The following is a 25,484-nucleotide window of genomic DNA, read 5'->3' as shown; positions in this document are numbered from 1 at the left end:
CTCTTTGAAGGTCAGAGAATTGCTGACACTCACACTCCAAAAGAACTGGGAATGGAGGAAGAAGATGTGATTGAAGTTTATCAGAAACAAATGGGGGCATTCAATGGTTTAGATTTTTTTATTCTTCTCCCTCAATCCTTTTTTTATTTTTAAAATTAGTTCTGGGCTTCCCTGGTGGCGCAGTGGTTGAGAGTCCGCCTGCCGATGCAGGGGACACGGGTTCGTGCCCCAGTCTGGGAGGATCCCGTGTGCCGCAGAGCGGCTGGGCCCATGAGCCGCGGCTGCTGAGCCTGCGCGTCCGGAGCTTCCGCTCCGCAACGGGAGAGACCACGACAGTGAGAGGCCCGCGTACCGCAAAAAAAAAAAAAAAAAGTTCTTTTGTAATGTAGCGTTCAAAACAGAATTGAAAACTGGCACCCCATTTTTTTAAAACATCTGGTAATTTGAATTCTAGTGCCCATTATTCATTACTGTTTGTTTTCACTGTGCTGATTTTTGGTGATCAAACCTCAGCCCCCTTCATATTGCCCTCTCCTTTTTAAAAATTACATGTGTGCACAGAGAGGCCGCCTTTTCCAGGACTGTGCATTTGCACGCTTGTGATAAATAACAGCGACTAATGCGAGTGTTCATAATGACTTTCCAATTGGCCCTGAAGTTCTAGCATGTGGTTGCTTCACTCCTGGACTGTGACTTTCAGTGGGAGATGGAAGTTTTTCAGAGAATTGAACTGTGGAAAAATGCCCTTTCCTTAACTTAAAGCTACTTTTAAAATCTGAGGGTCTGGACCAAAAGAACAGGAATATCAGGTTGGAGTAAAGATGACAGAGGTGGTGAGAATAATGACTAACTCCAAAGATGGCTTCACTGCAGAGAAAGCATTTTAAGATGAAAGAAAAACCTTGCTTGAGGGGCTTCCCTGCTGGTGCAGTGGTTAAGAATCCGCCTGCCAATGCAGGGGACATGAGTTCGAGCCCTGGTCAGAGAATATCCCACATGCCGTGGAGCAACTAAGCCCGAGCACCACAACTACTGAGCCTACGCTCTAGAGCCTGCGAGCCACAACTACGGAGCCCGTGTGCCACAACTACTGAAGCCCGCCCGCCTAGAGCCCGTGCTCTGCAACAAGAGAAGCCACTGCAATGGGAAGCCCGCGCACCGCAACGAAGAGTAGCCCCTGCTCGCCGCAACTAGAGAAAGCCCGTGCACAGCAACAAAGACCCAGTGCAGCCAAAAATAAACTAAATAAATAAAAAATTATATAAAAAAAAAAGAAAACAAAAAAAAAACCTTGCTTGAAGATCCCAGAAAAGTTCTACTTTTCATTAGCAGTTAAAGTTATTCATGCAGAAGTGTATACAACAGAACACTGCTCTTTTTGGTACTTTTTGGCCTGGGATATGGGTTTTAAATGGACACTGTCTGTACCAGCTTCATTAAAATAAACAAAATATTTGTTTAAAAAAACTGAATAAGTAAAGGTAACAATGGGGGGAAAAACCTTTTCTACAAGTAGTAGCAAATATTTGGTACTTGTTAAAATTTTGATACTTTTTGCTTATTTTATGAATCTTACAAATGTATAGATACTGAAGTTGATTTTCATGCCAACAGAAATATATTGATAATTAACAAGGTTAAACCATGAAGGAACTTCTATTTCATGATATATATTTTTTTCACATTTAGATGATACCGTAGTTTGTGAGTTGGGCAGAAGAGGGATTAATCCTTAACTAGGTCCTAAAGTTTTCTTCGTTAAAGAATCAGTCTCTTCTTCATTCATCTTTCTAAATCATCAGTAGTCACTCTCTTTGAACAGCTCTAAAGTGAGGGGGCAAAGCAGCAGACAACGCTCTCAACTCTCACCACAGCACTTTCTAGATCATTAAATTATGTACTTGTCACAAGTATCCAGTCAGGATGCATCATGAAGAGCAGCAACTCATGGCCTCCTGGAAGGAGCAAGAGAGACAAAAGAATGCCAGCAAACACACAAATCAACTGACCTTTATGGTCATCCTTAGTTCTTTAACTTCTACATGAACACCTGCAGAGATGTAGATGAAAATTAACATCATTATATCTAAAAATATCTTAAAATACCAAAAGGGACTGGAGAAGGAAGTAGTGGTGGAAGAGAGAATAGAACATAGGATGTAAAAAAAAAATCAATGAAGCTATTTTTAAAACCACACTATGCTGGAACTTGAATTTATCTATTCATGTTTTTCACATGACCTCAGACAAAGAAGAATAAAGTATCCTATTTAAAAATGTTACCTTGGGACTTCCCTGGTGGTGCAGTGGTTAAGAATCCACCTGCCGGGGCTTCCCTGGTGGTACAGTGGTTGAGAGTCCACCTGCCGATGCAGGGGATATGGGTTCGTGCCCTGGTCCGGGAAGATCCCACATGCTGCGGAGCGGCTGGGCCCGTGAGCCATGGCCGCTGAGCCTGTGTGCCCGGAGCCTGTGCTCCGCAACGGGAAAGGCCACACAACAGTGAGAGGCCCGCGTACCGCAAAAAAAAAAAAAAAAAAAGAATCCACCTGCCAATGCAAGGGATACGGGTTTGAGCCCTGGTCCGGGAAGATCCCACATGCCGCAGAGCAACTAAGCCCGTGCGCCACAACTACTGAGCCTGTGCTCTAGAGCCTGCAAGCCACAACTACTGAGCCCACGTGACACAACTACTGAAGCCTGCACACCTAGAGCCCATGCTCCGCAACAAGAGAAGCCACCACAATGAGAAGCCCGCCCACTGCAACAGAGTAGCCCCTGCTAGCCGCAACTAGAGAAAGCCCGTGCGCAGTAACGAAGACCCAATGCAGCCAAAAGTAAAAATAAATAAATTTATTAAATAAATAAAATATAAAAATTAAAATGTTACCTAAAACAAAAGTAAAAGAAATATTAGCTAAAAGGCAGGGCAGACTGACTTTAATAACACTTAAGTCCCAATTAAATGGCACTAGACAATCTTCCTGTTAGGCTCTTAAGAGTTCCAGGGAACAGAGGAAAATAAATGTACCTTTCTGCTTCAGTGAACAGTCTTGTAAAAGGGATATTTATAAGGGACTTTCAGGAAGCAAGAGTTCAGTAACTTTGGAACACTGAAGCAAAATGAGTGGGAACTAGGTTTACCATCTTCTAGACGCAGCCCCTGTTTTGCTAGACTGTCAACAAATATCAAAGTGCTCAGCTTGGGCAATTGTTAAGTTAATGAACATCAAAGGAGACAGCCCGCCCCTCCCTACCCTAGGGATACTGTTCTAAAGCAGCCCTTTGGTTCTTTATCTCCCTACAAGAATGCATACAAGTATTTGAATCTACTCTCCCATTATTACTACTGCTATTTCTCTCCTCAACAGCTAGAGCAGCTCCTTAACACCAAGCACTGCACAGTGAATTCCTGTCACAAGCACTTGTTTATCACCCTCTCCCTAGTAGTAGTTTAATCCTTTAATTAGTTTTAATGCCCCAAACTAGGATTTCCTGAGGACTGCCACAGGATGTGCAACAAGCAGCAGGGGCCAAGGCTTTAAGTTGTTGATTCAATATAATCAAGAATTTTTAAAAATGGTTGCTAATGCAGAGCCAGAAACAGGGCCCTAAACAAAAGGAAGAAAAGAGGCCAAGTACCTCTGAAAAATTAAGGAACTGAGTTTTAAAGGGTGCCAGCTCACAATTAGGACAGAAAGGCTTAATTTGTCCAGACTGTCCTACTGTCCTCCTTTAGTACTGGAACATATTACAAGCTACTTTTAGACAGAAAGGAAGGGATGAGGAAATATGCGTACTGTGGTCAAGCACCCACGGACAGATGAAGAGGGTTAGCAGATACAGCAATCACTGGTGAAGGCGAGGCTTGGAATTAAACTAGTTTCAGAGGCAGAAGGCAAGGCAATAAGTAAGAATTTCACAAAACTGATTAGTATTGAACATTTAAAAAAAGAGTATATAGTGAGCAAGGCCTTTTGTAGGTTACGTACAAAATTTGAGAATCTGAATTAATAGGCTATAAAAAATACAAGTAGCATTAAAAAAAAAAATAATTCCAACCATCCTTAAGAGGCCTGAACATAGGTCTCTGAATCCTTAGTTGTCTCTTTTCCCTCTCCTAATTTGTTCTAACTTCACCTATGCCACTGATTCATTCAGGAAGGACCACCAGTTCTTTAGAAGGAAGCATCAATGCATTTAGATTTCCAAAAACAATGAAAATTGGCAACTTAACATCACCACCAAACTCCTGTTCCACAGGCCAATATTTCCCTTATTTTTCTTTTAAAAGAAACAGATCAAATATCTTGTCTTCCAATTTCCTTTCTTTTCCCCAATTACCACCAATCAGTAGAGTGGCTTTTGGTTCTCATTGATGTAAACGAGCTCAAGAAAAAGAGAGAGAGAATCCTCAAACCTCTTAAAAGTTAGTTTGCATTATTAATTGAGATTTTATTTAAAATGCATAGTCTAAGGCCTTTGTCCACCAAGACTCATGGTCTGGTGAAACAGACTCGAATCCTCATTTTTAACAAGCTCTATAACTGTGGTGCTCAACCCTGGCTGCACATTAGAATCATCTGGGGTGCTTTTAAATAACATCCTGCAGGAGCCTCACCCCCAAATAGTCGTGGGTCTGCAAAGGGGCGTGACATTGGCATTATTACTAATTTTTAAGCTTTCCTGTGTGTGACCAAGGTTAGGAACCACCATACTAAAAGTAACTTTGACGCAGGTGGTCCATGGACAAAGTTTGAGAACAGGGGCTTAAAAGAGTACACCTTAATGAGATCCTTCTGAAACTCATTCCACGTATCTACGTCAACGTAGATAGCAGGCAGATACAAGTATTTAGATAATTTATTTTTTCTAAACCACAGGTGACAATTAAAAAAAAAAAATCAGGGCTTCCCTGGTGGCGCAGTGGTTGAGAGTCCGCCTGCCGATGCAGGGGACACGGGTTCGTGCCCCGGTCCGGGAAGATCCCACATGCTGCAGAGCGGTTGGGCCTGTGAGCCATGGCCGCTGAGCCTGCGTGTCCAGAGCCTGTGCTCTGCAACGGGAGAGGCCACAACAGTGAGAGGCCCACGTAATGCAAAAAAAAAAAATAAAAAATAATAATAATAATTCTGGGGGAGGGACTTCCCTGGCGGTCCAGAGGTTAAGACTCTGTGCTTCCACCGCAGGGGTCACAGGTTTGATCCCTGGTCAGGGAACTAAGACCCCACATGTTGCACAGTGCAGCCAAAATTAAATAAAAGAAAAGACAAATAAAAAAATAATTTTGGGGGAAAAAAGCAATTCCAACTGTGTTAATATTGAGAAAGGGACTTCCCTGGTGGCACAATGGTTAAGACTCTGTGCTCCCAATGCCTGGAGCCCGGGTTCGATCCCTGGTCAGGGAACTAGATCCCACATACATGCCACAACTAAGGAGCCCATAAGCTGCAACTAAGGAGCCCGTCTGCTGCAACTAAGACCCGGCACAACCAAATAAATAAATAAAATACATATTAAAAAAGAAAAGATTGAGAAAGTTATTCCTCTTCAACAAACAAAACAGAGACTGGGCTATAAAGTTGACAAATTATAAGTGATGAGAAGAAATAGTCATTCATCTCACCCAAACATTAAATGAACAAATCAAATCATGGAAAAAAATCTTTAAAATTAATTTTATTATGAAATAAAACTAAGGTAGTTCACCCACTTCAATCTTAAAAAAATAATAATAATGTGATTTAGTTCCCTTATATCATCTTACCACATCTTCTCCAATATGAGGGGCATCGACTTTGGGGCTCCTTTCCTGTCCAAGGGGAACATCCTCAAACTCCTTATTTATGTTGTGCATTAATAACAACATTCTACTAAATGAACAAGTCTACATTTGTTCAAAGGTTAGCTTCCAGCCTGCTGCCTGTGGGCATCTTAACAGCCAGCTTAAAACAAACTCTGAAACAAGACGCAAAAGGAGAGACCACTCTTGTGGCAAGAAATTTTTATTAGCACTTGGATTTGGAAGAAATAAATGGGAGTGGAAGAAGTAATAGACAGACCGTGCTACAAAAGCTCTTGAGTATTCAGGATAGATTTCTGAAGCAGAGAGGGAGGTTAAAGGGGTTACTGATCCATGGAGAGGAAAGAGGTAGGCTTTCATTTGTAGGGGCGATTACTCACAACTAAACTCAGCTGTTTTTTTGAAAATTCGCAGACAAGAAATCAGAAAATTAAAAATAGATTATGAAGTGGATGGAGTTCAGAAAAGCCACATTCTACTTGAAGACAAAATATTGAGAAAACTTATCTTGTGTGTGAGCTCAATTTTCTCTACCTGTAAAGTGGTTATACTGCTTGCTGATTTCAGAAGGCTTTAGCCATTCGTTAAAAAGCCCTTTTTGCTAGGTAATAAAGAGGCTACTTTACAGAAAGAAAATCTTTTTCTTTGATTGCTGGTAATTTACTAAAGTGATATATATTCCATAGGAAAAATCCATTTAGATAGAAAAATTAGTAAGAAACATAAAATCAATAAGATCTGAATTTGCTTCAAATAATTAGCTGGATTTAAGGAAGTTTAAGGGGGTTTTTTGGGGGTGGGGGTGAGGGAGGAGGAGAAGGAAGGAGGGAAAACAAGAAAAGGGGAAGCTGAAACAAAGAAGAATTTATTTGTGGCTCTGAAACCAGTCCCTTCTGGAATCTTACCCCTACCACTAGACTATACGCATTTTCAAAGGCAAGGATCATGTATTGTTCAACTCCGTACCCCTCAACAGCATACCCACCACAGGATACAGAGCGAGCGCTTGAGAAATGTTTGATAAATGAAGAATTAAATATTTCTCCACAGTGCTCTAGGCTGTAAGTTACAAGAAAGGAGGGATCTAATCTACTCTCCAGCATTAGATATACTGCTAAACTGTACTGTGGCTAAGAATTAAACTGTGTTCTCTAGAAAACTTGATTTTTACTTAGATGAATCTCTAATAGTGAAATAAACAAATTACATAAAAGCAGATACATAATAATAAAGAAAAAAGTGGAACCCAAATATTCCTAGGCTCAGAAAGCATAGGGATTGGAAAGAAGGGTACCCAGGTTCAACCAAATGAAAAGCCTGCCTGCCAAAGGTAACGAGCGGATGTCAGCACCCCCTCTCCAGAAGCAGGAAATTCTCTTTATGACCACTCCCACCGCCACCCTCTCTCAAGACTGTTTTCTTTAAGGGTTCTGCCCCCTCAGCATGGGGATCCTGGAATGCTTTAAAAAAAAAAAAAAAGTTTTAAAAAAAGGATGGGCAGAGAATCTGAATAGAAATTTACAAAAAAAGCTTCTCAGTTCTAATTAGCTTTTGACAGTTCTTGGGATTCTCAAGGTGATCATTTAACACCTTATTAACAAGTCTATTATAGGAATTAATTCAAATGAGCCAAACCGAATTTTAATTAAACCTCTATCTGCCCAAGGTATTCTTTTTCTTCCTCCTATGCCAACAGCCACCTGAATGAGCTCTCAGTTCCCTTCAATACTAAGAAGTACAAAAAGTGCAGTTTTCTACAAAGAAAGTTATTTCTGTCATCATATTAAAATTTATCTAGTAAAATGTACCTATCTAGTTTATTTTGTTCCACAATTTGGCCATTCTGGCTTAACATTCAAGTATACAAGCAACGTACTTTAAGAACCCATCCATTTTCTAATATTTCTCGATCATGTGTGTGTTCATTCATTCACCAAATTTATCAAAAGGCTACTAGATTTCAGACACTAAGCTAGGTGCTGTGCTTGTTATTAACTACATCTTTGGACAGAAATAAAATACATCAAAACACAACTCTGGAAAATGGAAAAGCGCAATTTTAGTTCCTTTGGTCAGACATTTTGCCTTGATTCATAAATAGATCTTACAGCTAAATTTCTATTACTGGACGTGGATTAGTGACGTGTGAAGTAAAATCTAGAATTTCAAATGTCTTGTGTAATTTGTCAGAATTTCCTAGGTCTCATTTTTTTCTACTCACCAGCCTGTTCTAACTCAGTATGTCTACTCAAGGTACAAACACAATTCCTAACCACTGTTATCTTAGGTAAGACAGCTCTTAGGTGGTTCCTAGGCAAGACGGCTCTCAGTATCTACCCATCACTGTAGTCACATGGCCCTCTCTTCTTTGAGAAAAGGATAGGAATTGGAGGGGAAATGTGGAAAAGATTGGGAGAAAGAAGAAAGGAGTGCTTACAAAGTAGGGTAGGGAAAGGATCTCAACTGCCCCTGCATGCTGCAGCTTTTCTGAAGGCTCTACACTCTCATCACCGAAGAATAACAAGTCTTCCCACAAAAAAGATGAAAACATTTATCAATAATCAACCACAGACTATTTGTGTGTATGTTTAAGGCTTACTTTCAAACTTATCTTAGGCAGGATTTACTTTCATGTAAGTTATTAATGTACTCTGGAGTCTAAAACAAAAAAAGTTTTAAATATAAAAGTAACACATTCAATCTGGTAAAATAAAATTCTAATAGTACAGAAAATTATTAAAAAAAAAAAAAAGAAGTTGCCCTCCTCCACCCAGCCACCTCCATTCCCACTCCCAGCAAGAAGTTCCAGGCTCTGTTTCTGGCTCTCTTCGTGGCTAGTACCAAAATGCTGAATAATAAACTTACACCTCTGCTGCCTCTTCCGTCAACCCTGGATGGTGCTTAGATAAGGCATCTGTACTCCTACTTTCCATGTTTCCTCCACTAATCACCACCACTTTTTGTAATACTACTATTTTAAAATTCTTCTAGTGGCTAGTTATCTTTATAAATTTAAAGACTATTTCTTTCTTTTTTCTTTTTTTTGGCTGTGCTGCGTGGCTTGCAGAATCTTAGCTCCCCAACCAGGGACTGAACCCAGGTCACAGAAGTGAAAGCACCGAGTCCTAACCACTGGACTGCCAAGGAGTTCCCTAAAGACTATTTCGTAATTTCAAAATGTGTTGTTTATAAACTTAAGACGGTATCTACTGACTCTGAAGAGAAAAAATAAAGTATGAATACTAATAAGATACACAGGACTCAAACTTAATTCATTCAGGACAAACCCAAAAATTATTAGACATGCTGAATGTGGCAATAATAAACTTCATATACTCACTGGAATTATGCTATTATTAGCCAATTAGCGACATGTTAAAGAGAAAAAAATCAAAATTCAGTAACATAAAATACTTGAGATATATAGTCAAAATTACAATGAGGGGGGCAATAGAGGGGTGAGGGGTGGGAGGCACAAACTATTGGGTGTAAGATAGGCTGAAGAATGTAGGGTACAACACAGGGAATATAGCCAACATTTAGTAATAAGTGTAAATGGAAAGTAACCTTTAAAAATTGTTTAAGAAGTTAAAGATTTTTTAAATAAAAAAATCTTATTTACATTTAAAAAATTGCATGAAAAGGCTTAGAGAATTGCAATGAAAAGGCTTAGAGATTTCATTATATGTTCAGTATTTTAGGACTGGGACAACAATTGTAACATCTATCATATAAGTCTATTGATTGACTTACACACTTTGAAGAAAACATTGTGTTCAAACATTAAGCACTGGCTCTGTGAGACAAAATTATAAATGTGAGATATAAAGTTGTGAAACATGGCTTTTGGAAGGAAAAAATGAATCAGCACAAAGGTGTCATAAAAGACAGCATTTCACTTTGCTGTGAAGAATGAACAGAATTTCGGTGACAGGAGGATGAGCATTCTGTCAGAAGCACCAAATTGGTTTAAATGAGGGTACAGGAAAAGATGGTTAAGCTAAAGTCAAAATATAGAGGATCTCAAACATCATATAAAGAATTGAACTTTATTCTGTAGGCAACTAGGAGTTACTAAAGACTGTTATTCTATATTTCGGCATCTTTAGGCAGACACCAACAGAAGCTGTATGTTAGGAAGATTAATAAGTGGTACAGGAAAGACTGGAGCAAGGAAAATGCAGTTATGAGTGGTGCAACTGTTTAAGGAACAGGGAGTCAGGGCCTGAAACAGTCATATGGCAGTGGGAATAAGCAGAAGTGACAGGCAGAATCAACAGATTTTGACTTAGACATGGGGAAATGTGGCTACGATTTCAGGCCTACATAACCTGAAGACAGTTACATATTTAGTTGAGAAGATGAAGAGAGGATACAATGAGAAAAAGCAGCATAATTTCTGTGCTGTTCCTGTTAAAGATACGTAGGCTGAATCTTAACCACGAGGAAACACTAGATGAACCCAAATTGAGGGATATTCTGTATAATAACTGGCCTGTAATTGTTAAAAGTGTCAACGTCACAGAAGTCAAAGAAAGACCGAGGAACTGTGACTGAAGAAGAGTAAAGAGACGTGACAACTAAGTACAAAAGGTGACTCTAAACCACATCCACAGCCTCAGGATGCTAGTCTGAGGAACAGACAGTAATAATGTATCATTATCAGTTACTGAAATAATTCATAACATGTTCATATTAGTTAATTAAATAACATATTAGTGTAAATTTCTTGCTGTGGTCGGTTGTATTATAGTTCTGTAGGAAGTACACACTAAAGCATTTGGGATGATGGGGCTTCAGATCAGCAACTAACTCTCAACTGGTTCAGGAAAAAAGGTTTTTTGGGGGCTGTACTTCCAACTTTTATGTAAGCTTGTGATTGTTTTACGGATAAGAAAAAGATTTAAAAACATTATGATGAGGGGCTTCCATGGTGGTCCAGTGGTAAAGAATCCACCTTCCAATGAAGGGGATGTGGGTTCAATCCCTGGTTGGGGAACTAAGATCCCACATGCCTCGGGGCAACTAAGCCCACATGCCACAACTAGGGAGTGTGCACGGCACAAACTACAGAGCCCATGCGCTCTGGAGCCCACGTGCCACAACTAGAGAGAAGCCCTCGTGCCGCAACGAAGAGCCCACGAGCCACAATGAAAGATCCCGCATACCACAACTAAGACCCGACACAGCCAAAAATATAAATAAATAAGTAAATAAAATAAATATTAAAAAAAATTATGATGAGAAACATCAACTCTGCCATATGACTACAGGTCTACATCACAGAATTTAGGGACAAACATTTGAAATTATTGTGACTTTTTTTTCATAATTTTTAGTTCTCTTCCCCAGCCCCCAGTTCCTTAAAGCCAACAGGGAAAAGCAAGAACACCAAGGAAGATTAGAATGCTCCTGTTTTTCCCTACAATGTCCATTTGTTTCCAGAAGTTGTAGGAAGTTTCAAAAAATGAAATAATATATACATTTAAAAATAAAAGACAGGAAAGATGATCGTTGTACAGCAACAAGAGACGTGCACTACATATCCACAAGGGTCCATATTGGGCCAAGAAAGAAGAAAATAAATACTTTTGTAGATGTAATATATGAGCTCCTTAAGTTCCTAAATCAGTCTCAAAAATGAAATTGTGCCTCAAATTTATGATCATATATAAAATGCTAACAGCTCCAATAACAGAGTAGCTTAGAGAAGATATAAAAATTCATGATCTTAAAACACACACACACACACACACACACACACACACACACACACATACCTTTCAAACACTGTATGTTCAGAAAAGTGAATCTGAGTCTCAAAGGGGTAAGGGTGTGGTAATGAGATTAGAACCCATAGATGGTAGTGCAACTGGCCCAGGGAAAAAAGCAAACCAAAAAATACTGTGCTGCTCAAGATGGTGGACTAGAAGGACGTGTGCTCACTCCCTCTTGCGAAAGCACAGGAATCACAACTAACTGCTGAACAATCGCTGACAGGAAGACACTAGAACTCAACAAAAAAGATACCCCACATCCAAAGACAAAGGAGAAGCCACAATGAGACGGAAGGAGGGATGCAATCACAATAAAATCAAATCCTGTAACTGCTGGGTTGGTGACTCACAAACTGGAGAACACTTATACCACATAAGTCCACCCACTGGAGTGAAGGTTCTGAGCCCCACATCACGCTTCCCAACCTGGGGTCTGGCAACAGGAGGAGGAATTCCTAGAGAATCAGATTTTGAAGGCTAGAGGGATCTGACTGCAGCACATCAACAGGACTGGGGAAAACAGAGACTCTACTCTTGGAGGGCACACACAAAGTAGTGTGCACATCGGGACCCAGGGAAAGGAGCAGTGACCCCATAGGTAGGTCTGGAGACTGAACCAGACCTACCTACTAGTGTTGGAAGGTCTCCTGCAGAGGCGGGGGGTGGCTGTGGCTCACCACGGGGACAAGGACACTGGCAGCAGAAGTTCTGGGAAGTACTCCTTGGCGTGAGCCCTCCTAGAGTCCGCCACCAGCCCCACCAAAGAGCCGGGTAGGCTCCAGTGCTGGGTTGCCTCAGGCCAAACAACCAACAGGGAGGGAACCCAGCGCCACCTGTCAACAGACAAGCGGATTCAAGTTTTACTGAGCTCTGCCCTCCCCAGAGCAACACCCAGCTCTACCCGCCACCAGTCCCTCCCATCAGGAAGCTTGCACAAGGCTCTTGGATAGCCTCATCCACCAGAGGGCAGACAGCAGAAGCAAGCAGAACTACAATTCTGTAGCCCAAAGAACCAAAACTACATTCATAGAAAGACAGACAAAATGAAAAGGCAGAGGACTATGTACCAGATGAAGGAACAAGATAAAACCCCAGAAAAACACCTAAATGAAGTGGAGATAGGCAACATTCCAGAAAAAGAATTCAGAATAATGATAGTGAAGATGATCCAGGACCTTGGAAAAAGAATGGAGGCAAAGATCGAGAAGATGCAAGATATATTTAACAAAGACCTAGAAGAATTAAAGAACAAATACCTAGAAAAATAAAAGAACAAACAAACAGAGATAAACAATACAATAACTGAAATGAAAATTACACTAGAAGGAATCAATAGCAGAATAACTGAGGCAGAAGAACAGATAAGTGACCTGGAAGACAGAATGGTGGAATTCACTGCCCCGGAACAGAATAAAGAAAAAAGAATGAGGGCTTCCCTGGTGGCGCAGTGGTTGAGAGTCTGCCTGCCGATGCAGGGGACATGGGCTCGTGCCCTGGTCCAGGAAGATCCCACATGCCGCGGAGTGGCTGGGCCCATGAGCCATGGCTGCTGAGCCTGCGCGTCCAGAGCCTGTGCTCCGCAACGGGAGAGGCCACAACAGTGAGAGGCCCGTGTACCGCAAAAAAAAAAAGAAAAAAGAATGAAAAGAATGAAGACAGCGTAAGAGACCTCTGGGACAACATTAAAGGCAACAACATTTGCATTACAGGGGTTTTAGGAGGAGGAGAGAGAGAGAAAGGACCCGAGAATATATCTGAAGAGATTATAGTCAAAAACTTCCCTAACACGGGAAAGGAAATAGCCACCCAAGTCCAGGAAGCACAGAGAGTCCCAGGCAGGATAAACCCAAGGAGAAACACACTGAGACACACAGTAATCAACTTAACAAAAATTAAAGACAAAGAAAAATTACTGAAAGCAGCAAGGGTAAAATGACAAATAACATACAAGGGAGCTCCCATAAGGTTAACAGCTGATTTCTCAGCAGAAACTCTACAAGCCAGAAGGGAATGACATGAAATATTTAAAGTGATGAAAGGGAAGAACCTACAACCAAGGTTACATTACCCGGCAAGTATCTCATTCAGATTCAACAGAGAAATCAAAAGCTTTACAGACAAGCAAAAGCTGAAAGAATTCAGCACCACCAAACCAGCTCTGCAACAAATGCTAAATGAATTTCTCTAAGTGGAAAACACAAGAGAAGAAGACCTACAAACACAAACCCATAACAATTAAGAAAATGGTAATAGGAACATACATGTCGATAATTACCTTAAATGTGAATGGATTAAATGCTCCAACCAAAACACACAGGCTTGCTGAATGGATACAAAAACAAGACCCAAATGTATGCTGTCTACAAGAGACCCACTTCAGACCTAGGGACACCTACAGACTGAAAGTGAGGGGATGCAAATGGAAATCAAAAGAAGCTGGAGTAGCAATACTCGTATCAGATAAAATAGACTTTAAAAAAAAGACTGTTACAAGAGACAAGGAAGGACACTATATAATGATCAAGGGATCAATCCAAGAAGAAGATTTTACAATTATAAATATGTATGAGCAAACACAGAAGCACCTCAATACATAAGGCAAATGCTAACAGCTATAAAAGAGGAAATCAATGAAAACACAATAATAGTGGGGGACTTTAACACCTCACTTACTCTAGTGGACAGATCATCCAGACAGAAAATTAATAAGGAAACACAAACTTTAAATAACACAATAGGCCAGACAGATTTAATTGATATTAATAGGACATTCCATCCAAAAATAGCAGATTACACTTTCTTCTCAAGTGCGCACGGAACATTCTCCAGGATAGATCACATCTTGAGTCACAAATCAAGCCTCGGTAAATTTAAGAAAATTGAAATCATATCAAACATCTTTTCTGACAACGCTATGAGATTAGAAATTAATTACAGGGAAAAAAACATAAAAAACACAAACACATGGAGGCTAAACAATACATTATTAAATAACCAAGAGATCACTGAAGAAATCAAAGAGGAAATCAAAAAATAACTAGAGAGAAGTGGCAACGAAAACACGACAATCCAAAACCTATGGGATGCAGCAAAAGCAATTCTAAGAAAAGTTTATAGCTATACAATCCTACCTCAAGAAACCAGAAAAATCTCAGATAAACAATCTAACCTTACACCTAGAAGAAATAGAGAAAGAAGAACAAACAAAACCCAAAGTTAGTAGAGGGAAAGAAATCATAAAGATCAGAGCAGAAATAAATGAAATAGAAACAAAGAAAACAGTAGCAAACATCAATAAAACGAAAAGCTGGTTCTTTGAGAAGATAAACAAAACTGATAAACCTTTAGCCAGACTCATCAAGAAAAAGAGGGAGAGGACTCAAATCAATAAAATTGGAAATGAAAAAGGAGAAATTACAATGGACACTGCAGAAACAGAAAGCATCATTAAGAGACCACTACAAGCAACTCTATGCCAATAAAATGGACAACCTGGAAGAAATGGACAAATTCTTAGAAAGATACGTATAACCTTCCAAGACTGAACCAGGAAGAAACAGAAAATATGAACAGACCAATCACAAGTAATGAAATTGAAACTGTGATCAAAAATCTTCCAACAAACAAAAGTCCAGGACCACATGGCTTTACAGGTGAATTCTATCAAACATTTAGAGAAGAGCTAACACCCACGCTTCTCAAACTGTTCCAAAAAACTGCAAAGGAAGGAACACTCCCAAACTCATTCTATGAGGCCACCAACACCCTGATACCAAAACCAGACAGAGATACTACAGAAAAAGAAAATTACAGGCCAATATCACTGATGAACATAGATGCAAAAGTCCTCAACAAAATAGTAGCAAACAGAATCCAACAGCATATTAAAAGGATCGTACACCATGATCAAGTGGGGTTTATCTCAGGAGTGCAAGGATTCTTCAATATACACAAATCAATCAATATGATATACCATATAAACAAATTGAAGGAGAAAAACCATATGATCATCTCAATAGATGCAGAAAAAATTTTTGACAAAATTCAACACCCATTTATGATAAAAACTCTCCAGAAAGTGGGCATAGAGGGAACCTACCTCAACATAATAAAGGCCACATACGACAAACCCACAGTAAACATCATTCTCAATGGTGAAAAACTGAAAGCATTTCCACTAAGATCAGGAACAAGACAAGGATGCCCACTCTTGCCACTATTATTCAACAGTTTTGCAAGTTCTAGCCATGGCAATCAGAGAAGAAAAAGAAATAAAAGGAATACAAATTGGAAAAGAAGTAAAACTGTCACTGTTTGCAGATGACATGATATTATACACAGAGAATCCTAAAGATGCCACCAGTAAACTACTAGAGCTAATCAATAAATTTGGTAAAGTTGCAGGATACAAAATTAATGCACAGAAATCTCTCGCATTCCTATACACTAACAACAAGAGATCAGAAAGAGAAATTAAGGAAACAACCCTATTCACCATTGCAACAAAAAGAATAAAATGCCTAGGAATAAACCTACCTAAGGAGGTAAAAGACCTGTACTCAGAAAACTATAAGACACTGATGAAGGAAATCAAAGATGACACAAACACATGGAGAGATATACCATGTTCTTGGATTGGAAGAATCAATATTGTAAAAATGACTATACTACCCAAAGCAATCTACAGATGCAATGCAATCCCTATCAAATTACCAATGGCATTTTTTACAGAACTAGAACAAAAAATCTTAAAATCTGTATGGACACAAAAGACCCCGAATAGCCAAAGCAGTCTTGAGGGAAAAAAACGGAGCTGGAGGAATCAGACTCCCTGACTTCAGACTACACTACAAAGCTACAAAATCAAGACAATATGGTATTGGCACAAAAACAGAAACATAGATCAATGGAACAAGATAGAAAGCCCAGAGATAAACCCACACACCTGTGGTCAACTAATCTGTGACAAAGGAGGCAAGGATATACAGAGAAAAAACAGTCTCTTCAATAAGTGGTGCTGGGAAAACTGGACAGCTACATGTAAAAAGAATGAAATTAGAACACTTCCTAACACCATACACAAAAATAAATTCAAAATGGATTAGAGACCTAAATGTAATACCAGACACTATAAAACTCTTAGAGGAAAACATGGGAAGAACACTCTTTGACATAAATCACAGCAAGATCTTTTTTGACCCACCTCCTAGACTAATGGAAATAAAAACAAAAATAAACAAATGGGATCTAATGAAACGTAAAAGGTTTTGCACAGCAAAGGAAACTATAAACAAAACGAAAAGACAACCTTCAGAACAGGAGAAAATATTTGCAAACGAATCAACAGACAAAGGATTAATCTCCAAAATATGTAAACCGCTCATGCAGCTCAATATTAAGAAAAAACAAACAACCCAATCAAAAAATGGGCAGAAGACCTAAATAGACATGTCTCCAAAGAAGACATACAGATGGCCACGAGGCACATGAAAAGCTGCTCAACATCACTAATTATAAGAGAAATGCAATCAAAACTACAATGAGGTATCACCTCACACCGGTCAGAATGGGCATCATCAGAAAATCTACAAACAACAAATGCTGGAGAGGGTGTGGAGAAAAGAAAAACCCTCTTGCACTGTTGGTGGGAATGTAAATTGATACAGCCACTATGGAGAACAGTATGGAGGTTCCTTAAAAAACGAAAAATAGAATTACCATATGACCCAGCAATCCCACTGCTGGGCATATACCTAGAGAAAGCCATAATTCAAAAAGACACATGCACCCCACTGTTCACTGCAGCACTATTTACAATAGCCAGGTCATGGGTGCAACTTAAATGCCCATCGACAGATGAATGGATAAAGGAGATGTGGTACATATACACAATGGAATATTACTCAGCCATAAAAAGGAACAAAAATTGGGTCATTTGTAGAGACATGGATGGACTTAGAGACTGTCATACAGAGTGAAGTAAGCTAGAAAGAGAAAAAACAAATATCGTATATTAACACATATATGTGGAATTTAGAAAAATGGTACAGATGAACCGGTTTGCAAGGCAGAAATGGAGGCACAGATGTAGAGAACAAATGTATGGACACCAAGGGGGGAAGTGGGGGTGGGTGATGGGGTGGTGGGATGAATTGGGAGATTGGGATTGACATGTATACACTAATATGTATAAAAGAGATAACTAAAAAGAACCGGTTGTATAAAAATAAATAAATAAATAAATGCTGTGCTAATTACAGCTTATTTAAAGCCTCTATAATTTAAATTAATTTATAATTTATAATTAAAGCCTCCTATAATTCTTTGAATTATTTGAAACTGAAACAGGAGGAAAAAATAAATAAATAAAGGAAATCAAGTTCCTGGTGACTCTTTGCTGTCTTTAGTCCCATCTGCAAGGGAATTCCATTGGCTCGGCATCCTGTTTGGTGAGAAAAGCTTCTGGAGTGGCCCCACAGGAAGGACTGTTTATGATGAAATAAGTTTACACAACAGAGAAATTTAAAACATGCAGTATATAAAACTATTATGTCTTACAAGAAGGAGAAGATATTATGTCAAAAATGAGCTTTTTCAAATAATGCTTAATATTTGTATGCCTGGTAACAAAAGTCAGAGAATAATAGTACGGACATGGCAAGAAAACCAGCTTCTTACTTTTAATATTCCCTTAAACCAACATTAAATCTAGGACCAAACCCTAACATTACATGATCTTTTCCCCTCTCATTCCTAAATAGAAATCATATGTGAGATATTTACCACAAAGTAAAGAAAGAGTTCTTCCATTTGCAATATCAGTATTATCATGTAACAGTCTCTTCCGTTCATATATGGGTTACACTTTGCTTCCCCCATTCCCAACTCACAGTGCTACTGAAATTCACTGAAAGGAAAACCACTCGTATAGGTCTTAGGCAAATCTGACTCTTTCTAGACAAATTTCTTCAAAATATAATCATGGGTATATTATATTCTGTACTTTTCATGAAATCTGAAGGGGCAGTAAAATTCTTAACCTATCTGAAACAGGCCACAAGCCTGCCAATACTAAAAAGCCCACAGAAACTATTCAAGAATTTGAGTTTGATACTAGACAAGGCAAGAGAACCAGTGTGTCTGTGTTCTCATATCAACCTAACACCCCTGCAGGACAAGAGTCTCCCTGCTGTCCTCACCTCACTCACTCATCCTCGGGCACTCTACCTATACTATTATGCTCCTGCCACAGTGGCCTTCATACTATTGCTGAACATGGAGTCACCTACATCTCGGGGCCTTCTAGCCCTGGATTTTCAGGGTTAAATTCCCACCTCGCTCAAGCGCTCCATAAAATCTTACCTTCTCAATGACCACCCTATTTAGAATTACAAACTGTGTCTCCAGAACTCCTCAACACCTACCTTTCCTGCTTTTTCCCAGAGTACTTACCACTTTCTAGCAACTGTATGATTTATTTCCCTTATTAGAAACCCCGCAAGGCAGGAATTTGGGGGTATTTTATTCTTTGATGAATCAGCACCTACTACACACTGCAGGCACTCAAATATTTGGTGAATGATTAATAAAACTTCAATTTTTCTATGGTACAGTAATCTCTGGGATTAATACAACAGCCCACTACCCTCTACAGCCCCAGTAACCCCCAAGTGTACACCTCATTCAAATGACCTGCTTGGATGCCCACTGCCTATGAATTCTGATTCACAGAGTCTAACATGTAGTGAGATACTCAATGTTTGTGGAATTAATGAAATTCAATGTTCTGAACATATGAAATTAAGTTTCTCTTAAGGTAGGTGACTTCTATTATAAAATCACACTCAGATAATTAATTGCAGATACCTCTTTTTTAAAGGTCACCTTAAGGCATAGTCAAAAGGCTACTGTCTGGTTCCACCTTTTTTTCTTCAAGGACAATGAAAAGATGCATTAAATGATGTCATAGGGCTTCCATGGTGGCGCAGTGGTTGAGAGTCTGCCCGCCAATGCAGGGGACACGGGTTCGTGCCCCGGTCCTGGAAGATCCCACATGCCGCAGAGCGGCTGGGCCCATGAGCCGTGGCCACTGAGCCTGTGCGTCCGGAGCCTGTGCTCCGCAACGGGAGAGGCTGCAACAGTGAGAGGCCCGCGTAGCGCAAAAAAAAAAAAAAAAAAAGTCATAAAAATAAGCACTGCCTTAACCCACTCAAATCTAAAAGAAATCAGGCCAAATTTAAATAGGATCAGGTAGCAGGCTTTATGAGAAATGGTTAGATTTTTATTATCCTCTATTCTGGGAGAGAAACAACATAACCAGCACAAGTCTGTCACACTAATTAAAAGTTTTAGGGACTAATTTTAAAATATATTATCTAAAGGCTGGTAGTGGCAAGTTTTAAAAATGGCCACAAATTCTTTAACTTGCCTCCCATTTGCAGTGGAGTCTGATTCCCCATGCCCTGCAATCTGGGCTGGCCTTGGTGACTTGCTTGTTAACAACAGATCACAGAAGGTCATGGGGTTTCAGCAGGTTCTCTGGGAATGCTCGCTCTCTGCAGGGTCCTATCTGGATACCTGGTCTCCATGCTGTGAGGAGCCCACGCCACATGGAGAGGACACGTGAAGGTGCTCTGGTCAACAGCCTCAGCTGAGCCCAGCCTTCAAGTCACTCCAGCCCAAGTGATGTGTAAGTGAAGAAGCCTCCAGATGAACCCAGCCCCCAGCCATCAGAGTCTTCCCCAGCCGCCTGGGTCTTCCAAGTTCAAGCCCCAGACACTGTGGAGCAAAGACAAGCTATCCCTGCTGTGCCCTGACCGAATTCCTGACCCGCAGAATCTGTGAGCATAATAAGATGGCTGTTGCTTCACACCACTAAGCTTAGGGGGTGGTTAGAGAGGCAACAGATAAACTGGAAAATGAGTGCTAACCCGAAGTCTATATCTAATTACCATATTTCATTTTCTGTCTACCAGTAGAGCCTAGATTTCATTATCTAGCACAGATAGGTCATTTATCCAGAGGTCACGCATCACGTGGATCCATGCTCTAGGATAGGGCAAAGAAATTATCTACGGTAACTTTGAGAGCTGTTACCATTCGTTTTTCAGTCACCTAAATCTGTGTGCTGAGTCAACAAGGCTGATGCACCTATGGCAAATAACTAGCTAAGTGCTAGCTACGTACATATATATATATATATATATATATATAAGCATAGATACACATACATTTACATATATGAACATATATGTACACTTAGGTCAAAGCATACTATTTCTAGTTAATACCTTATATGAGAGAGAGAAGATAACACTGTAGCTTTGTTAGCAGGGAGCTTCTCACAAGGCTCCATGTGGTGTTCACGACATTAATGAATTATATTCTTCCCCAAAGAATCAATTTATGAAACTAAAAATGATCAACACTTCCAAGAGACAACAAGGATGCATGTACCACAGATCAGAAAAAATATTAAGGGAAAATTCTGATTTAAGAAAACAGGCTTAAATCAATGAAAATGAGACATACTACTTTTTTCTTGTTTTTCAATGCAAACCAGATCAATCCTACCACAAAATATTATACAGCTGAAGAGTAGAGAGCTCAAGGCTGATAACATGAAATATTTCACTAGAGCAAAAGTGATTTTAGAAGTATTAAAAAAGCAAAGAGCAAATGTATGTCTCACACTCACAATGGAGATTCTTCTCAAAGTGAAAAAACAAAACAAAAAAACCCAATTGCTCCCCCTTTATTATAACTTTTCTGTAGTCAACACTGCCATCTAGTGATATAAAAGTCAAATATCAGAAAGCGAACATCACTGTTGGTTCACTTGAGTATGTTTTAGTCAGAGAATCTAGTTTGGACTACAAATCCCACCAAAGACAGAATAAATAGATTCAGGATGACCTTTATTATATACTGTATGTTAAATTAGAAACTCTTTTAAAAGGTATTAAATCAAGGACACTAATTCACGGAAACAGCAGCTTTTAAATACTATGGGAACAAAACATCGCTACACAGTGAATTACATCTTCACATAAAATTATGCAATTCAAGAAAGACCCTGAAGGGCTTCTCTGGTGGCGCAGTGGTTGGGAGTCCGCCTGCAGATGCTGGGGACACGGGTCCGTGCCCCGGTCCGGGAGGATCCCACATGCCTTGGAGCGGCTGGGCCTCTGAGCCATGGCCGCTGAGCCTGCGCGTCCGGAGCCTGTGCTCCGCAGCGGGAGAGGCCACAGCAGTGAGGGGCCTGCGTACCGCAAAAAAAAAGAAAGACCCTGAAGACTTATCACCTAAGATATGAGAATACGTAGGATAGTGAGATTAAAGCCTCACCATCTGTAGACAAGAAAATTCAACAGGAAACGAGCCAGGCTAGTTCTCATGGTGTGTGTAAACACACTGAAAAGTGTCCCTAGAAACCAAGACCTCACATACCTGCCAGCGCTGCCCATTAGTATACCTGACTCCTCCTTTTAGGAAAAGAGCTCAAGAAAAAGAGTACTTTTGGTTGCTAAGTGTTTACTGAGCCCAGGAAATTTTCCAAGAAAAGAAAGACTTACCAAGGGTGGTGCCGTCCTGCCCCGTGATGCACTTCATAGAAGTGATGATCTGCTCCACAACAGGTGGTGACAGTGACGTGGCGTACACTGCACTATGAGAATGTGTCCGCAGGTAGTCGATCAGCTCCTGGGGAGTTCACAGAAGCAAGTCATTAGAGGCAGTGCGTGAATTCACCGGCAATGTCACTGCCTTCCTCCCAGGTGACAGAAGCCTCCTCCCTTCAATAGCACTGGAATAGGCACATCTATCTGAGACACGAGATCGACCAATACGGTCAAAGCACACTGTCAGCAACAACCGGGTCAGACACATGGCAACATCCTTAGGCTTTGTTTTTTTTTTTTTTTTTTTTTTGGCTGTGCTGCGCAGCTTGTGGGATCTTAGTTCCCAGATCAGGGATTGAACCTGCGCCCTCAGCAGTGAAAGAGAGGAGTCCCGACCACTGGGCCGCCAGGGAATTCTCTGTTTCGTTTTTTAAACGTGCCACAACATGAAAGGAAGAAGAACTAGCTTTAAAGAAGACCTCTAAACTTAGAGAACGTATCATTTAATGTTATAAACAGCTCTGCAAAGCTAAATTCAACAAGAAAGCGTTTGAATTGCTGTTTAGATACAACCTACTTCTAAGTATTACAGAAAATATCATTTGCATCTTATCCCATGCCTGCAAAGCTCATCCTTACATTCCCAAATAAGAGACAGGTCTCTAATATCAATTTTAAAGACACTAAATGTCCTCTCCAGATAAACAGAGATTTATAAAATGATATAAATGTGGCAAAAGTTAAACAGAAATTCATTGGGTCTTTCATAAGGACGCTAAAGCCATCTCACTGAATAATAAAAAAAAAACTTGTCTGTCAGTCACAAAAATTTCAAAACAATCAGTTGTATATCTCTATTCTCTGATACCTTTTAACTTCACTAAGTCTTTATATAAAATGTGCACACAAAGAAGCTTATGTTCCAGAACCAAAACAGGAGACAGAAAATGCCGCCAGAAAACAGTGTAGATACTAAAAATTGTACAAAACCAAAAAAAACATAAATACACGGTACCTCAATGATCTCCCAGAGTATTATTTTTCTATCCTTTTGTTTAGCAACAAATCTTACCAAAAACCAATCAATTCTCCAAAGTGAGCCTGGTCCTTTCAAAAATTGAAGTAAATATCTATTGAACTTGACTAAAACCACTGATAATGGGTTTTCTCTAAAAGACAATGAATTATTAAGAGAAAGTCCATGCTTTAAGACTCCCAGCATCAAATTTTAAAGAGGAATTTAAGGACATTTATTTAAGGACATTTAAGCACCTATCATGTACTATGTACAAATACTTGACATACACTGTTTTTTTTCCTAATACTGGAGAGTTTTTTAAACTAACAGTTTTATTGATATACAATTCACATACCATAGTATTCACTTTTTCAAACTGTATAATTTAGTGGCTTTCAGTATATTCACAGAGCTGTGCAACTTTCATTACTATCTAATTTTAGAACATTTTCATTACCTCAAAAAGAAACCTCATACCCATTAGCAGTCACTTTCCACTTCCCCCATCTCCTGAGGCCCTGGCAACCACTAACCTATTTCTGTCTCTATGATTTGCCTATTCTGGATATATCATATAAAAAAAATACTTTAGCCTTTTGTGACTGACTTCTTTAATTGAACATAAGGCTTTCAAGGTTATTTCTACGTTATAGCATGGACATGTATTATTTTTTAAACCTTAACTACAATCTTATAAGCCAGGCACATTTATCTCTGTTTTCCTGATAAGGAAATCGGAAGGTTAAATACTTTGCCCAAGGTCTCATGAAGTTTGGGAAATACTCAAACCTAGGGCTCTGTCTCCATGGTTGAACCATTTCCACCATGCTACATTGATTCTCAAATACCCCAGAGTTCATTATGTAATTTTTGAATTGGAAAATACAATGCCTTGTTAGTACACGAGAGCTAGCAGAGTAATCTTTTTTCTTCCTGTCTTGATGCTCACCCAAGATGCATCTGAATCCAAGGGTAGGGGAAGAAACTGGTCTTCTATCCCCCACCAGTTCCCCTGACATCCCCCACTATGTTTGAAATAGTGAGCACAGCTCAAACCCAATAGAAGACTATGGCAAACAGGCAGCACCACTGTGTGTTCTTTCATACAAGAGGGTATTCTGTACTCAGACCAGGATGTAGTTTAGAACGAATAAGAAAACAACAATGAACAGAACCAGCTTATCAGAGTCACTCACCAGGCAGCTGAAGTGTGAAGTGTGCTGGCATTATACGCCTAAATCACAAGCAAATTTAGGATCTCCACATCCAAGTTTGGGACTCTATCTGCTAAATGTGAGTAACCAAATCGAAATCTAGTAGCCAGTACCTTTATGAACCTTAACTGCTTGATTCTCGGGGCCCATTTACCTTCTTGCCTCCGATGTATCCTCCAGCAGCACCAAAGCTCTTTGTGAATGTTCCCATCATAATGTCCACATCCTCAGGATCCAGGCCAAAGTAATCCACCACACCTCGGCCTGTAGGGCCCAGAGCCCCAATGCTGTGAGCTTCATCTAGATACAAGTATGCCTTGTATTTCTTCTTAAGGGCAATCACTTCAGGAAGGCGAACAATAGATCCCTCCATGCTGGCAAAACAGGGTAAAAAATACACACACTGAGACTTCTTAACTCTCAAAAATTAGGAGTTGGACACTTTATTATTATTAATTTTTTAAGTTTACTGCCTTTCTAAATGGTCTGACAACTCTGCCTGTGGTTTTTTTTTTAGCAGTTTTAACAATTCTTTATTTCCTTGGGTTCATACTAACTCAGGTGAACTTCCAGACAACTTTAGAATAAAAAAATTTTCCCCAGATATATTACACTTGTGGTCCATAATCTTCTCATTCGGTCTCAACAATACCATTGGAACCAAGTTGCAATCTATATTATTAGTCTTCTACATAAAACATGTAACAGTTCTTAACTTACTTTTCCAGTACATTTTATAAGGCAGTTCTGTTATTAACTCACTACTCTCTTCCAGCACTTATTAAATCTTTGTTCATTAATAGACTGCAATGGTTTTTTATCCCCCAAAGGAAAAAGAAAGGATTAATATTTATTGAACATCAACAAGGTGCCGAGTTCATTACACTAGTTTTCCATATTCAGAGTTACAACAAGATTTGGGAACAAGAAAAAATAAGATTACCCTCCAAAGGCTAAACTACAAAGCAGCACATGGTGAAGGAAATTAGCCAGCCTTAAAAGAAGCATACCTGTGGTTTTAGACTGGCAAAGAAAGACAATGCCATGGATAGG

The 25,484-nt window shown here is 39.6% G+C and overlaps 1 protein-coding gene across 2 annotated transcripts in view; it reads right to left on the bottom strand.

Moving 5' to 3' along the window:
• SPTLC2 (serine palmitoyltransferase long chain base subunit 2) overlaps nucleotides 1–25,484 on the bottom strand; it is a 116,090-nt gene that overhangs the window by 43,463 nt on the left and 47,143 nt on the right. For both annotated transcript variants that reach the window (XM_079914655.1, XM_079914654.1), the window contains exons 8-9: nucleotides 24,586–24,805; nucleotides 22,155–22,281 (exon numbers count right to left, since the gene is read on the bottom strand). In XM_079914655.1, coding sequence (XP_079770781.1) covers nucleotides 22,155–22,281; nucleotides 24,586–24,805 — 347 coding nt within the window. The remainder of the gene's footprint in view (nucleotides 1–22,154; nucleotides 22,282–24,585; nucleotides 24,806–25,484) is intronic.

Source organism: Stenella coeruleoalba, assembly GCF_951394435.1.
Source record: "Stenella coeruleoalba genome assembly, chromosome: 2".
NCBI lineage: Eukaryota > Metazoa > Chordata > Mammalia > Artiodactyla > Delphinidae > Stenella > Stenella coeruleoalba.
The sequence above is the reverse complement of the archived record's forward strand: the minus strand, read 5'-3'. Positions and strand labels throughout refer to the sequence as shown.